This window comes from Aulonocara stuartgranti (genome assembly GCF_965226115.1).
Source record: "Aulonocara stuartgranti genome assembly, chromosome: 13".
Classification (NCBI taxonomy): Eukaryota; Metazoa; Chordata; class Actinopteri; order Cichliformes; family Cichlidae; genus Aulonocara; species Aulonocara stuartgranti.
Genome location: NC_138949.1, coordinates 20581646 through 20595930, shown reverse-complemented (window position 1 = coordinate 20595930; position 14285 = coordinate 20581646). Strand labels below are relative to the sequence as shown.

At 38.6% G+C, this 14285-nt stretch overlaps 2 protein-coding genes across 7 annotated transcripts in view; one reads left to right on the top strand and one right to left on the bottom strand.

The window, feature by feature from the left end:
* LOC309720966 (protocadherin-15-like) overlaps nucleotides 1–14285 on the bottom strand; it is a 223742-nt gene that overhangs the window by 100786 nt on the left and 108671 nt on the right. For 2 of the 5 annotated variants that reach the window (XM_082558238.1, XM_082558239.1), the window contains 4 exons: nucleotides 4931–5091; nucleotides 3818–3973; nucleotides 2824–2943; nucleotides 2624–2734 (listed from right to left, as the gene is read on the bottom strand). In XM_082558238.1, the coding sequence (XP_082414364.1) occupies nucleotides 2624–2734; nucleotides 2824–2943; nucleotides 3818–3973; nucleotides 4931–5091 (548 nt within the window). Of the gene's footprint in view, nucleotides 1–28; nucleotides 939–2623; nucleotides 2735–2823; nucleotides 2944–3817; nucleotides 3974–4930; nucleotides 5092–5584; nucleotides 6298–14285 lie in introns of those variants that run through there. The other 3 variants (XM_082558240.1, XM_082558243.1, XM_082558242.1) reach the window with 3 other exon arrangements.
* The window catches only part of LOC309720973 (uncharacterized protein), a 59018-nt gene that overhangs the window by 292 nt on the left and 44441 nt on the right, over nucleotides 1–14285 (top strand). The gene's annotated exons all lie outside the window — the stretch shown is intronic.

The following is a 14285-nucleotide window of genomic DNA, read 5'->3' as shown; positions in this document are numbered from 1 at the left end:
CTACTCTCTGCAGTGTTTAAATGCTTACATATACACACAGTTACTGTCCCTCCACACATACGACTCGGTTCTGCTTCTATGCCCCAGCTTTGTTTACTTTTTCCCACCGAGGCTTCTAGACTTCTGATTGGCCAACATTTCGGTACGGTTAGGAATCTAGCGCCACCTGCTGCTTTGGCATGTTCATAGCAGCGTTTTCCTTCATTTCTGCCTTTATGTGTGGACGGGATTATTTTTTAAAACGAAAACGGAAAATCTCCGTTTTCAAAAATACCCGTGTACGTGTGGACGCAGCCTCAGTCTCTGACTGGAAGCGCTAATTCGTCATTCGGCTTTTGTCAGACTAAAGTAACTGTTACAACTGTTTGAAAAGCTCAGCTATACAACAAGGAGAGATTGAGAATTTCCTTTTAGTTCTCAGTTTACTTGATATTGACAAAAGTTAGTCAGTTTTGTCTGTTCTTCTGTAAAACAAACTAAGATTTATTTTTAGAATTAATACTTTATTTCTAAGTGGAATTGACAATTTAGTCTGTTTCGTTTGTTCTATTTTGAAACTTAAACGCTTTAGCGGCTGCCTTTTGTGTAGTTTGCAATATTTGCCTTTATTTATCTGAAAAAGTCTCATGTTCCTTAAGTACATCTACCCTGTTGAACTTATTATGGGAAATAAATATTTAAAAACAAGCTGCTGATTATTTCACATTTTACTTGTGAGCAACGGCACATTTAAATCTTACAAATATAGTTATTTGGCTTATATCGTGATAGATATCGTTATCGCCTGAAATGAAAAAAACATATCGTGATATGAAAAAATCTCATATCGCCCAGCTCTACATCATCTCCAGCTATGTTTTAAAATGATAGCCTCACTGCTGTTTGGCAACGGCAGAAAGCATTTCAGCTTCCACCTTCATATTTCTTCCACTTTCTACAACTGTGGCAATTTTTAAAGGGCTGATATCTCACTGTACAAGAAAAAGCTTCATCACTTCGGGGTGTCTCATGAGTATCCAACCATATACTAAAGGTGGTGTGTGTCATTTTTTTTCTCCAAACATCTGCACAACTTTAAATAACCATCTTTAAATCACTCAGGGAACACTGGCAGGATGAATTGGGCACTGAAATTACAGAAAGTATGGAAGACTGTCGTACTTCTTCTATAAATGCTTTGCATATTTCAATACAACTCAACTCACAAGTTTCATAGATGGCTTTTCTCATACCTAAACCCTCTGAGTGAAATATCAATTAACACTATCTCGCCGTTTATAAAGTTAGATGCCTGACCTGCTTAATGTTTTGTTTCATAGCAACTTTACAGACTTTAAATGAGACTGAAGAGCACTTATCAACATTCATTAAGAATCTTTTCTTACACAAAAATACAGCTCTGTACAATAAAACACCGACAGCGGCGCAGCTACTCTTAAAGATTCCCCCGTAGTATTGTTGCTTCCTTGAGTGGTATCCAGAGAAGTGAGCAGCACAGCACTTCAAAGATTTACGTTCTCAGTATAATTGAACTCTTGACACAAGCAGTGCAGAGTTCTAGTAAATACCATGTCTTCTTCCTTTTCTTTACCCTGACATCCTTTTGCAAGAGAAAATGAAATCCCCCTGGAGGACCTCTCGCCAGTTCAAAGAGTTGAGTCTTTTGCTCTTTCATGCAGGAAATGTAGAGAATAGAGGACGAGTTGAGTGTTAAATGATTATCTGTCCTGCAACACTTCACCTCACAGTATAGGGTGTTATATTTGACCGCTGCTTGTTAGGGAAAGCGGCTCTGTAATGGGTAATTAGGAAAAGATACTATGATATGAATCATGGTACATGTTGCCAGGGGAGAGGTTCGATATTTTAAGATCTGGATGTTGGCCGAGAAGGCTTTGAATCATTCAGCTTGGGTGTTTCTTTGATTGATGTGATTGGCTACCACCTGTGCTGGAACACTTGAATCAACACAAATCAGCTCGTGCCTACGCTGCCACCTGAAAAGTTAAACTTTTCATAACACTTCACCAGTAACTAGTAAGTAACTCAACTAAATCAAAGCAACAGCCCATCATTATGAGACTAGCAACACACAGCATCAAACATTCAGAGTGAATGGCGAGGAAGCTTCAGTGCAAGTCATACTGAATTAAGAATTATCCCCCCCCCCTTCACTTGTCCAAAAATCCATAATTAAATAAATTATAAATCAAACCTGTTCTGGTATACCAACTATGTCGAAGGCAGCTTAAAGCAAAACAAAATAAAACAAAAAAAAGCTGCAATGAAACCCTGGAGGGTTCATTTTTCTCAACACTGCATCACAATCAACCTGAATATACTCTATTAAATACAAAATGTGCGTACACTGACTTCATCAAAGCAGCAAGCTACTGGCTTCATATTTAGTTTGATCTAATTCAAATAAAATATCACAACATTTAGAGAAATGGTTTTAGTGACAACAATAGTTCTTTAACCTCAAGTGCACTGTGGAGGCAGACACACTCAAAAGCATCTATAAATCATGGCCTATTTATACGTGATGACCCCATTCGTCAATCTGAACTCATGCAACTCAACTCAGTATTGGCTGTTTGTGTATGCAGATGCGTTTGCTTACATTGGCTTGGACCAAAACCAGGTACCGTGTTCTGTCCTCGTAGTTTAGTCTCTCTGCCAAAATAATGTTTCCTGAAAGGCTGTTGCTGACTGCTACTGTTCTGTTAGATGCCTGAAAGAGAAAGCCATGGACTGTGATTAATAAAGAAATCTGCATTTGTGTAGAAGATGCTTATTATGATGTGCGATCTGTCCATATACCGGGTCTCCGGGGTTGTAAATGATGCTGTATTCTATATGTCCATTAGGTCCATCATCAATGTCTATAGCACCATTATTTCCCGAGAAGCCAGTGAAAATTGTTGTTCCAGGTGGTGTGAGCTAGACAAAAATATGCAAGGGAAAAAGAAAAGTCAACAGCTCTAACAGCCCCCTGTGAGTACAACGTCAACTTACAGCAGAAAGAACATTCATATGGCTATTACTGCTGCCGCTCCATCCCATTAATATCCCCAAAAAATGGGGAAAAAAGGGAAAATGTTGGAGTCAGCAGCAGTCTGAAAGCTTACGTGCACTGCTGACAGAATAACAAAAAGTAAGTATGAGAACCACTGCTGTTCCCAAGAGCCCTTAGCAAAGTCCACAGAACCAGGCAGTGGGCAGGAGATCTTGTTCAGGGAAGTTGACAGCAATGTAGACTGACTCACTGTACTGTTAGGGCAGTTGCACGTGGCTATGATAACACACTGTGACAGGAATTTTGAACATGCAGAGCACACAAAGGGTGAACAGCAAAGAACAGAAGTTGTGGTTGCTTAGAACTCAGCGGGGAGCTCTCATTTAATCTCAAAAACATATGACTAGAAAGTCTGAAGATTTGATGCATTATCTTGAATCACTGCAGGTGTTGCAGGTGTATTTGAATTTAAAAAAAAAAAAAGGTTATCATTTCTAGTGCTCACTAGATGTATGCGAGTTGCAGATGGTGTAAATATCAAAGCCTAAACATAAATACTAAATATAGGCAATGAATAATACGCTGTTAACAACAAACAATTAACTAACAGCCATTTGAGTCGTACCATTATTTTAAATGTCTGACAAATTGTCTCAGATGTAAAGGAAAGAGGCATTAGATTTAAAAATCTGCCCCACTCTGCCTCACAGTTATCAAACATTTCTGACAAACAGCAACGGATGACAATACACTGTGTTTAAGATTCGTGCATAGGGGCACAGGGAATTGCTCCCTTACCTCGTTTACTGCGACATAGTAGCGTGGCTGCTGAAAGCGAGGGGCGTTGTCATTCCTGTCCCTCACAACAATCCGTACCTCATGCAAGATGATAGTACCAACCAGCTGATTTGTGCACTGCACCTGAACCACGATGGTACTGATGGAGTTGGGGGGCTGAAAAACAAATAACAAGAAAGAAAAAAAATGCTATATAACACTGTGGAAATTGTAGAGTTCTAATTCCCATGTTTCTTATATAATGGAGTCATAATAACCTACAGCGTATTGTATCTGACAGTTTGTAAAGAGCAATAGGCATACTTAATAACAACAGTGGAAAGCGACACAGTTCCAGTATGAAATCTGCTTGTTAGCTATCATGCTTGCATAGCATTGGTAAACCCTAATGAGGGCGATTGTTTGTTAGGCTACCAGGGGCAGCCCAATATTTATTTGTGAATATGCAGTGTAAGAAAACTATTATAAAGGATGAAAGTGCAAATACACTATACTGAAAGGCAGCATCTCATCATACTGCCATTACTACGCTCATCTCAGTTTAGCAGCAAGGGTCAACTTTCCACATAGTGTAATTTGGCTAACTAGCTCCCTCCATCACTTCTCTTCTTTTCAGCTGCAGAGCTTTGTCCCACACATGTACTTCCATTATTATTTATTCTATATGCATTCATGGCATATTCCTGTTAATAGCTCCACATTCACCACCTCCTCTTTAGTCCGTATGATCTGAACACATGCTTTAAAACACCTTTTCACTATGACAGCAATACTATGCACCCTGCATCATGGATCCTTTACTGCACCATTTACACAGGTGTGTATGTACTTAGGACCTGTAATGTGTTGCACAGACACATGGACATTTTTGTTTTTTTGTCATTGAATCACTTTAAGGCTAAGAGTGAATTACCATGGCCTATTGACACAAATTACAAGCAACTCTGTTGCTACACCATATCTTGTGTTATTCTAAATCCATCTATCCATACATCTGTTTCCCAGCTACATATTTGTTGGAATGGCTAAGGGTTTATTTTCTTACTGTATTGATGATTTGGCATAACTAAGGCAAGAGGAAGCTGAGAAATAAACCCTCAGTACTGTACTCACATCTCTGTCCAGAACACGCCCAGTGCTGTTGAGGTAGAGTCTCTGCCGTGCTGGTTCCAATATCACCCAGTAGTCAAAATTATCCAACAACGTCAATGAGATGGTTCTGCCTGGGTCTTGGGCACGGCCATTTATCTGCATGTTTTCCACCAAAACTGTACCTATAAATGAAGAGCAGTCATAAATAAATCAATGACTAAGACGTAAAAGGATTTTCACCTTAAATAATATTTTATTATACTATGCGGTAAACTGGTTTGTCAAAAAAATGCAATTAAATTGCTTTTTAAAGGACTCATTCTACATACTGGTCAAATATTTTGCTTTAAAAATATTTAAAAGCAAATAGGCTGGAACGTGAAGGTCATACAACTTTAAATGGCCATCATTAGGCAACCAGCAACCAACATTAACAGCAGCAGTCTGTACAAATTTTGTTTTTATTATGTGTCATGTGCTTAATATTGGGTATCCTTTCTCAAATAACTTTGCAAAGAAAAACATAAAATGATTTTTAAGTTTCACTCTTATATGAACATTCAAAGTCTGCCTTAGATAACTGAAAATACTGCCTCAGATCTCTGTGGACTATTCCACATATTATGTAGGCAAATCTCTAAAATTGATAATTATCATCCCTGGGAGCACAGTCACCTTCTGGTTTATATTTTACGGCTTTTAATCAGCAAGTAATTAAACTTTGCTACAGCCTCTGGGACAAATCCTGTAAAGCCAGTTAAATCTGAGGATTGGTTGACTCCTAAGTGGCCAAATTAGATTTTTGAAAAAAAAAAAAAATACTGGAAGCTTAATAATGCAGGAACTAGCAGCCAACCCTACGTCCTACTGCCCCAGCACCTCCTAGATGCTCAAGCCCTGAGCAGTTTTATTTAGAGCAACATGTACACAACACAGCTTTATTGAAAACACCAAATATGGAAAAATGGCACTTTACTGACGGAAATTGGGTAAACTTTTTTTTTTTTTTTAAGAAAATGTCATTGCACTGGCCATGACAGTTACACCGGTTATGTTCATTTCTTTTTGGGTTCTTGAGAGATACACACATATTGTGACATAGTGAGAGTATTCTTTGTGGCAGCCATCACAAACAACCAGAACCAAACACGAGTCACTGCTTTACCTGAAAAAGCTTTGAAATGAGATCCTGCTACGACTTTTACTAGTTTTAGCCACAAAAATATTAACACCCAGAAGATCTGTCCATGTTGTAACAACATTTGGGATTCAAAAAAGTCGATTTTTTTTTATTTACTTTTCTAAACCAACACATTTGATGTATCATATCTTTAAAACATTACAACAATAGGCACTCAGTGGCACTCTCCTTGTTATGGCTAGCTGTCTAAACTAAACCTGCCATTGCCTTTATCTGCTTTATGGCTGCTATTGTGACATAATTTTGGAGAAATTTATTTTTTACGCATTGTGATTAAAAATATTAAATGACTGACATGAATTGTATTTAAGACAATCAGTTTGTCTTTATACATATACAATACAAGATTAATTGTTTATAAGTAGAGTACTGTGCAAACGTTTGTTTTTTTCCTTATGTTTGCACATTTCAATAAATCCCTGCACCTATTTCACATGTTGTATTGTCCCTAGCAAAACACAAAGAAATGAGTTGTTGGCTCAAGATTTTAGCACAGTACCGCAGCTCAGCTAATGACCAAACATACCTTACATCTGACAGTGTGTTCATGCATTATCATTTACTGACATTTCAACCACTACCTTAATTCCAACCCTTTTCCATTCAGTACATTTTACATGTACCTAACATCATGGATCACGTAATCCAGTGATTTTCAAATGTGACAAAGTGTGAAAAAGTGACTAAAGTTTAGAGCTAACAAACTTACAAGTATACATAGAAATTCTGCAGAGACTAAAAGCCCTTGACATGCCTTGCTAATCTACCAGCTGTAAAACGTAAGAGGGTGGTGGTATTTTAATGGGCTTTTTAATTGGTGCCCCCAACATCTTGTACTTTATCATTTCATAAAACCGGTTTAGTCATTTAGTCATTAGTCACTCAGACTCGAAGATCCTCAAGAAGGAGCACAGATGGAGTTACGATGGAAGCTTTTGCATTATAATTACAATACCCGCTGCTGCATTTTCATGCTCATATTAATGACTGCGATCCTCGTCTGTAGTAGTCAAGGTTTGATGCATCCGTGTGTTGTGATCACAAGGACCAAAAATTATGTGTCTCCGTTAGGCCAAACTCAGCCTGAAAAATTGTTCTTCTAAGAATTTAATTTAAAAGTCAAAAGAGCCCCCTGTTGCTGGTTCATTAATCTAAAACACAGCTTTTCATAATATCTGCCTCAGTAACTTGAGTGGTGAGCAACATTTTTTTTTTTGAAACTCTCGGGTTGTAAATTACGCAGCTGATAATATTACAAAGGAGGCCACAGAGAGTCTTCTTTCTTTCTCAAGTTAATTGAACTTCAGTTTTTCTGCTGTGACAGCCAAAACTCCTAGTTTTTTGAGCACACCCTCCCTCAATCTCTGTCACGCAGCAAAAAGTTGTCCTCCTCATCAATCGAGAAGATGCCAGAGTCTGTCAGACCTGTGCAGACCTAGCCATGTGTTATATACGGTATGTACTAAATAAATAAAACAAGTCTCTTTAGTAGCCTGTGACTCAGTCAGTGTCATCTCTGGGCAGAAGCGCCTCTGATCTGGGCTTCACAGCAGACCAACTCCACAGAGACAACACAGAGAGCTCACTTTTATCCCAAATATCAATAATGCTGGCATCCATAGATGATGGCAGCAAATAAGTGTGGAGGCCCATTTCTGATAGGTTTCCAAGCTTGGTATGAAAAAAAAGTCAGTTTCATTGGTAGTTTCACTCATTGGTATTAGCATGGAGTCCAGTCCTTTGAGTTGAGGCCACAATTTTCATTTTTAAAATGAGTTCATGGTGCCACAAGAAACCACATAAAAATATTAACAAGTTGCTAAACAGGAAGTTAGCTCACTGCAAATGTTGCCAGAGACTAGAACTTGCCAAGTACTTTTTTTATTTAAAAAAAAAACGTGGTTAGCACAAAGACCTCCAGTAAGAAAAGATTTTTTTCCCCATTTTAATAGGAGTAGACAGTAAGCACACGCGTAGAAATGGTGGCATACTGTTGAAGAAAGGAGTTTGAGTGGAAATAGCTGCAGTCATTATGCACAGCTCTCTTCTGAAATTAGCGGGATAAAACACTAACAACAAATTCACATAAAAAGTCAGCTAGTATAAAAGCTAAACCAGATCAGGTGTTTGAAGGTTTGCATTAGAAACTCTGAACAGTCCCAGAAATGTTTTGTGACCAAACATTGCTAAATTGTATGTATGAAAATGCCTATTTATCTATGTAGTTACTGGCTTTTTACAACACTAAAACGCAATACTGCAACATCTCTGGAAAGAAGTATATCCATTTCATTTGCATATATTTTAATATTTGATATGCAGTTACATGTATTTTCTCCTTTGTGTGGGAGGCAAGGTTTTACTTTCCTCAACCATGACTTTGGTCAGACCTGTCTCCAGGAAATGCATTGCTACTGCAGTTTAAGCCCAAGCAATATCAATACCATCATAATAAACTAAAATAACAAAAAAGTGCTAATTTCTGACCTAGTTTGCTACTTGGCATCTGATAAACAAGACACAAACAAGTAGCTATCCTGCCTTTTTTTTTTTTTACAAAAAAAAAAAAAAGACAAAAAAAAAAAAAGACAAAAAAGGAAATTTAAGGGGAAAGAAAATCCCCCCAGTACAAACCTTGGGAGTCTGAATGCATAATTATATCGTTAATCCATCTTTGTTTGCATAATTAACAAATAAAAAAAATACATATGATATTCATTTTAAAATTTTCATTTTTGGGGATTAAAATGAGGTAAGAAATCTATACTGACATAACTTCATCAGTTACTTATTAATTGAATTGATTTTGGTATCTTACTGATTGCTTTTAAAACAAAACAAGGCCTTAATATATGCCTGCTTCCTGGGTGAGGTCCAGAGAGGCTCCAATTTTGGATGTTACAGAACAGTCTAAAGACTAAATGAGGCACGTGCCTCCATATTTCACATTCAATTCAATTATTAATATGAGACTTTTGGTGCTCTCTATTCCACAGAGCAATGCAACCTCTGAAACTCCTTAATGTTTATGAACTCCTTTAATTGTGTTGTATGTATGTACGCATGTTTATGTACTAAATATAGTAATAGCTGCAGTATTCTGTTACATTGTTCTCTATCAAATAATCTGTGTACTAAAAATGGTCAAGCACCATTAGGGAAGCATGTCTGACAAGATTTCTTGTTCTGTGCACTTGCCATTGTTTATGAATACATGACAATTTAAAGAAGAAAAAAATAATACAAACTTATATAAACAGACAAAGGTTTCATTTTGTCAAATATATTCACCCTTTTGCAGGATGGTTTACCTGCATGTTAAATGTAAAATAAAAACTAAAAGCTATCTATTTACAGTACATCTATTTACAAAAAGTCTGATTTTACACTTAAAATCTGCTAAGCTTTAAAATAAGGCATTTCTTTTAGAAAACCCACACTGTTTGACTTTCTTTAAAACTTCCTAATCTCTAAAATATCAAGGTAACTTCTCTGCCACGTCTCGCTGTTATGCCCACATACTGACTCCTGATCTCACTCAGGCACAGACTCATTAACACATACAGCACAGACATGATCACCACCTGTCAAGAGACCTACTGTGCAGCATACATTGCCAAAATTAAAACAGTGTATGTGTATTGCAGCCATCACTGATTGAGGAGGGATATAACATCACTACTAACTTAGCACTCCACAATTACTCATGATAGACTCTGACATGAAAAACATCTGTCGTTATGCATTTTGGTAGAAAACTGGGGTCAAAGTAGCAGCAGCTGTTTGCTTCAGTAAACAGTGATTCTAAGTGTTCTGTGAAACAATCTCATCCTCTGGGGAAATGTCAAGTGTTTTTTTCTTTTCTTCCATTTTTTTGTTTTTTTTCCCCCTATTGTGTGCAATAGGTCACATGGAGTCCTGGGCATATTTTTTAAAGTTACAAAATTGGTCTTCCTTGCCAATATCACCACTTGTCATCTGTGTGTACAAATGTGAAATACATACACAATATCCCTTTCTGTTACTGAGTTATGATCTTGAATGATGGTCAGAAATATAGTTTTGCATAATATTGCGATTTACATTGTACAACCTCATCCAATTGCAAAATTTGCAATTGTAAAAAGGCTTTCAGTGGACCAACTGGTTAAACTGGTTTGACTGAATTGTGGTTTATGCCCAATAAAATCCTACACTAAATGGACCTTGTACTGGTTTACCACAAGGTTGCTTCAGTTTGAATGCTTACTGACAGTCAATACCAGTGCAAGCCGCTCACTACTGGCTCACAGTGACAGCACTAACATGCTGATGTTAAAATTGCTCTTATCAATCAGTCAATCAATTTATTTATAAGCACATTTAAAAACAACAGGTTGAAAAAAATGCTGTACATAGTAAAAATGCAAAAGGTAAAAAGTAGAACAAATACACACAAAGAACAAAACAAAAACTCGAGTTTTCAGACGGGTTTTAAAGATGTCAAGTGTTGGAGAGATCCTAATTTGAAGAGGCAGACTGTTGCAAAGTTTGGGCACAGCAATCAGAAGCCCTGGGGCCTGTTCTTCGTACCGCGCTAAGTGAGTTAGCTGGATGAGATTGTTGACGATTTCGCGTGATCCTGGATCGTTCGGTTCCCCGAAGCCCATCCGGGACTTGCTGTCATAGCAACAGAGCCGTAAGCGTAAACCTGCTGGGGAGCAGGTTTACTTTATGTAAACAGGATTAGATCGCGGCCACGCAGGTATGTCCGCGTCATTCATACGAAAGCAACAGCGATATTCCACCACTGTTTCACCATAAATAAATAACATCAATGTAACTAAAGATAATGCAGCACTTGATCCTTTTATTGATTTCACACAGATACATACAGGTCATTCCCTAAAAAAGGGAAATGTACTATTAACATTCTATTACATGTATGTGATTATTACAGATGTAATTCATATTTCAGAGTAGTAATTGTAAATTACTTCGTGTAATCAAGATGAGAGACCACGGCTATAAAAGCGAAGGTGGATTTGGGAAGTCTGTCGCAGTCATATCCTGTCCGTATACGCGAGCAGCCCATTGCGGAAGGTGCAAGATTGATAAGGAGAGTCCTCAGAATTCAGCGTATATTGCGGGACAGACAGGATCCTTTAGCTCAGCGCGACAGTGTGCTCATAGAGAGATATCGATTTTCCCGTGAGGGTATTATTCACTTAACCAACTTGTTGACGAGGGGGTGCAGGACCACCACCTGTCTTTTTTTTTGCTCTGCCCTTTTCTTGGTTGCTGTTATGAACAAACAAACAGAGTATTCCAGGGTCTCTTTCCAAGAGACGAAAAGCAATATAAGTGATAAATATTACCATTCTGTAGAATATTCTTATATTTCACTTTTACTTGTTCCCATGTTCTAGTGGGTCCTGTTGTGGCTCTAATGTGAAAGGGGATATAATATAACATATTATAATATAATATAATGTAATATAATATTGGATAATATGGTGTGATATGATAAATCTACCCTACCGCCTACTGGTGTTGGCCAGAGGGGCCGATGGCGCAATATGGCAGCCTGGCTTCTGTCAGTCTGCCCCAGGGCAGCTGTGGCTACAACCGTAGCTTGCCTCCACCAGTGTGTGAATGTGAGAGTGAATGAATAGTGGCATTGTAAAGCGCTTTGTGTGCCTTGAAAAGCGCTATATAAATCCACTCCATTATTATTGTTATTATTGAATTACTTACGAGTTTGATTTGTCAGCAACTTTCTGCCAGCCCTCTCTCCTTGCTTTTGCAGCCTTTGCAGTGTTCCCTTGCGTTTTAATTAAACTCTGAAACTCCTGAAATCCCTCACTCAAGAGTTCTTGCTCTGCTGCCGAAAAATACCGAGCGCGCTCCTTCGACATTTTCGCCGACCAATCAAAGGGTTGCCGATCAATGTTTCTACTATCGATGCGTAGCCCCTGTTGGGCCACCCAGTGATCTCACATTACTTCATCCAGCTATACTAATCGTCAACAACAGGTGTGTTCGGGGAACCGGAATAGCGAGCTCAGAGTTAGCGCGATGATTTGGTCTTGGATGTTTCATTTGATCTTGGATGTAGTAAGCGACGTACGAAGCACAGGGCCCTGGTCTCCACTGTGTTTTAGCCAGCTTCTAGGGACAATCAGAACAATTTATCAGCTGACCGGAGCAATCTATTTGGAGTATTTTTAGTTAAAAGAGAGGTATGATGGAGCTAATCCATTTAGAGGCTTAAAACAAGCAATAAAATCTTAAAATCAATTCTATAACATACTGGAAGCCAGTGTAAACAAGCGAAGACAGGGGAAATGTGGTCGTGTTTACGTGTGCCTGTCAAGAGTCGGGCTTCAGCATTCTGAAGAAGCTGAAGACGAGAGAACAGAGCCTGGCTGATACCAAAATAAAGACTATTACAGTAGTCAAGCCTGAATGAAATGAATGCATTAATCACTTTGTTGAAGTCAGCAGATGACAAAATGTTCTTAGTTTTTGCAAGGGCCCTAAATTGGAAGAAGCTGGCTTTTACAACAGAATTCATGTGTTTCTCAAAAAAACTGCTATCAAAGAACACTCCCAGATTTTTTGCGACGGGAGTTCTGGAATTTTCCAGAGGGCCAAGGTCACCCTTAAGAGAAAAACAAGGGTCTGAAGGTCCAAATAATACAATCTCAGTTTTTTGATCATTTACATTCAAAGAATTGAATGCAAACCATGATTTAATGTCATCGAGGAAGTCTAGCAAAACTTTTAGAGAGCCTGTAGAATTCGTTTTAAGAGGAAAGTCGATTTGAAAATCATCTGCATAACAGTGAAATGAGATGGGAGCATGTAAAGGAAAAAAGGTACAGGGCCAAGGATAGATCCTTGAGGGACCCCACACGTAAGGGAGTTGGATGTGGATGTGCCACCGACCCTGACAGAAAAGCATCTGTCAGTTAAATAAGATCTAAACTATTCAAGTGCAACCATTCAAGTTCTTATGACATGACAGTTTACTATGTTAACATATTAGTTAGCACTAGATAACTGAGGACCTACAGTACAGGACAATCTCAATTTCTGACATAATAATGGTGACAGACTGGATGAAAAGTCAGGACAGAGACCACAGTACTTTAATATTTCACCATTATAGAGGCACTACACAAAAAGTCAAGGGGCCACTGAATCTGGACGTTATGTGTACAAAACTTCAGGTAATTAATCCAGTGGTTCAGATCAAAGTGGCCAGTCAACCAACTGACAAAGACACATACCTGGACCTTAACAGAGCAACGTCATTAGCAGACTATGACTAGCCATTCAAATATTTACAAAAAATACTTTCATATTTTCAGAGCAACTTCAAATATTTTCAGAGGATAACCAAATGACCTTCACCAAGTTGCAGAGTACAGCCCAGTTTATTCTCCTGAATGATGTAAGATAGAAATGATGCAGTAACATCATTCAGTTTGCAAGGTTGAAGTAGAAACTATAATGTTTTGCACAGGTTGAGAACTAGAAACTGGGATGAGTACCGTAAATGTCGGGCTATAAGCCGCTACTTTTTGCACAAGCTTTGAACCCTGCGGCTTTTAGTCAGGTGCGGCTTTTCTATGGATTGTCCGTGATTTTTGTCATATCGTAAGACGATTTGTTTTGTGTGTTGTACGGCACTACGTTGCCTGGCGGAAGGATCGGGGTTCAAGAGTGGTATGTTAGTCACATGTCCGTCCGCCAGGCAACGTAGTGCCGTACGAAGTAGCGCGAAAAACAAACTTCAAAGTAGCGGTACGCGTTCAGCGGGAGTCGTGGATGATGAGCGGCGATAAACTTGCAAGTTATGCCCAAAAAGCAAGTTATGCCCAACTCCACCGGTGGATTCTGACAGCGTGGAAAAGTGTGAAAACATCCACGATCACCAACGGATTTTGAAGGGCTGGACTGCTGCATGATGGAGAGGAGGACACCGCCACGGCCCTTCTGAGGGTGTTCGACTCTGACACTGACAATGAGGATTTCTTTGGTTTTGAAAGTGACAACGAAGGAGAGAAGAAGAGTGGATGACGAAGCCATCCTGAGCCTGTTTGTATCCGACACTGGAGAAGAGGACTTTGGTGGTTTTAGTGCGCAGGAAGAAGAGAAAGATGGTGAATGACTGACTTTCTTCTTGTT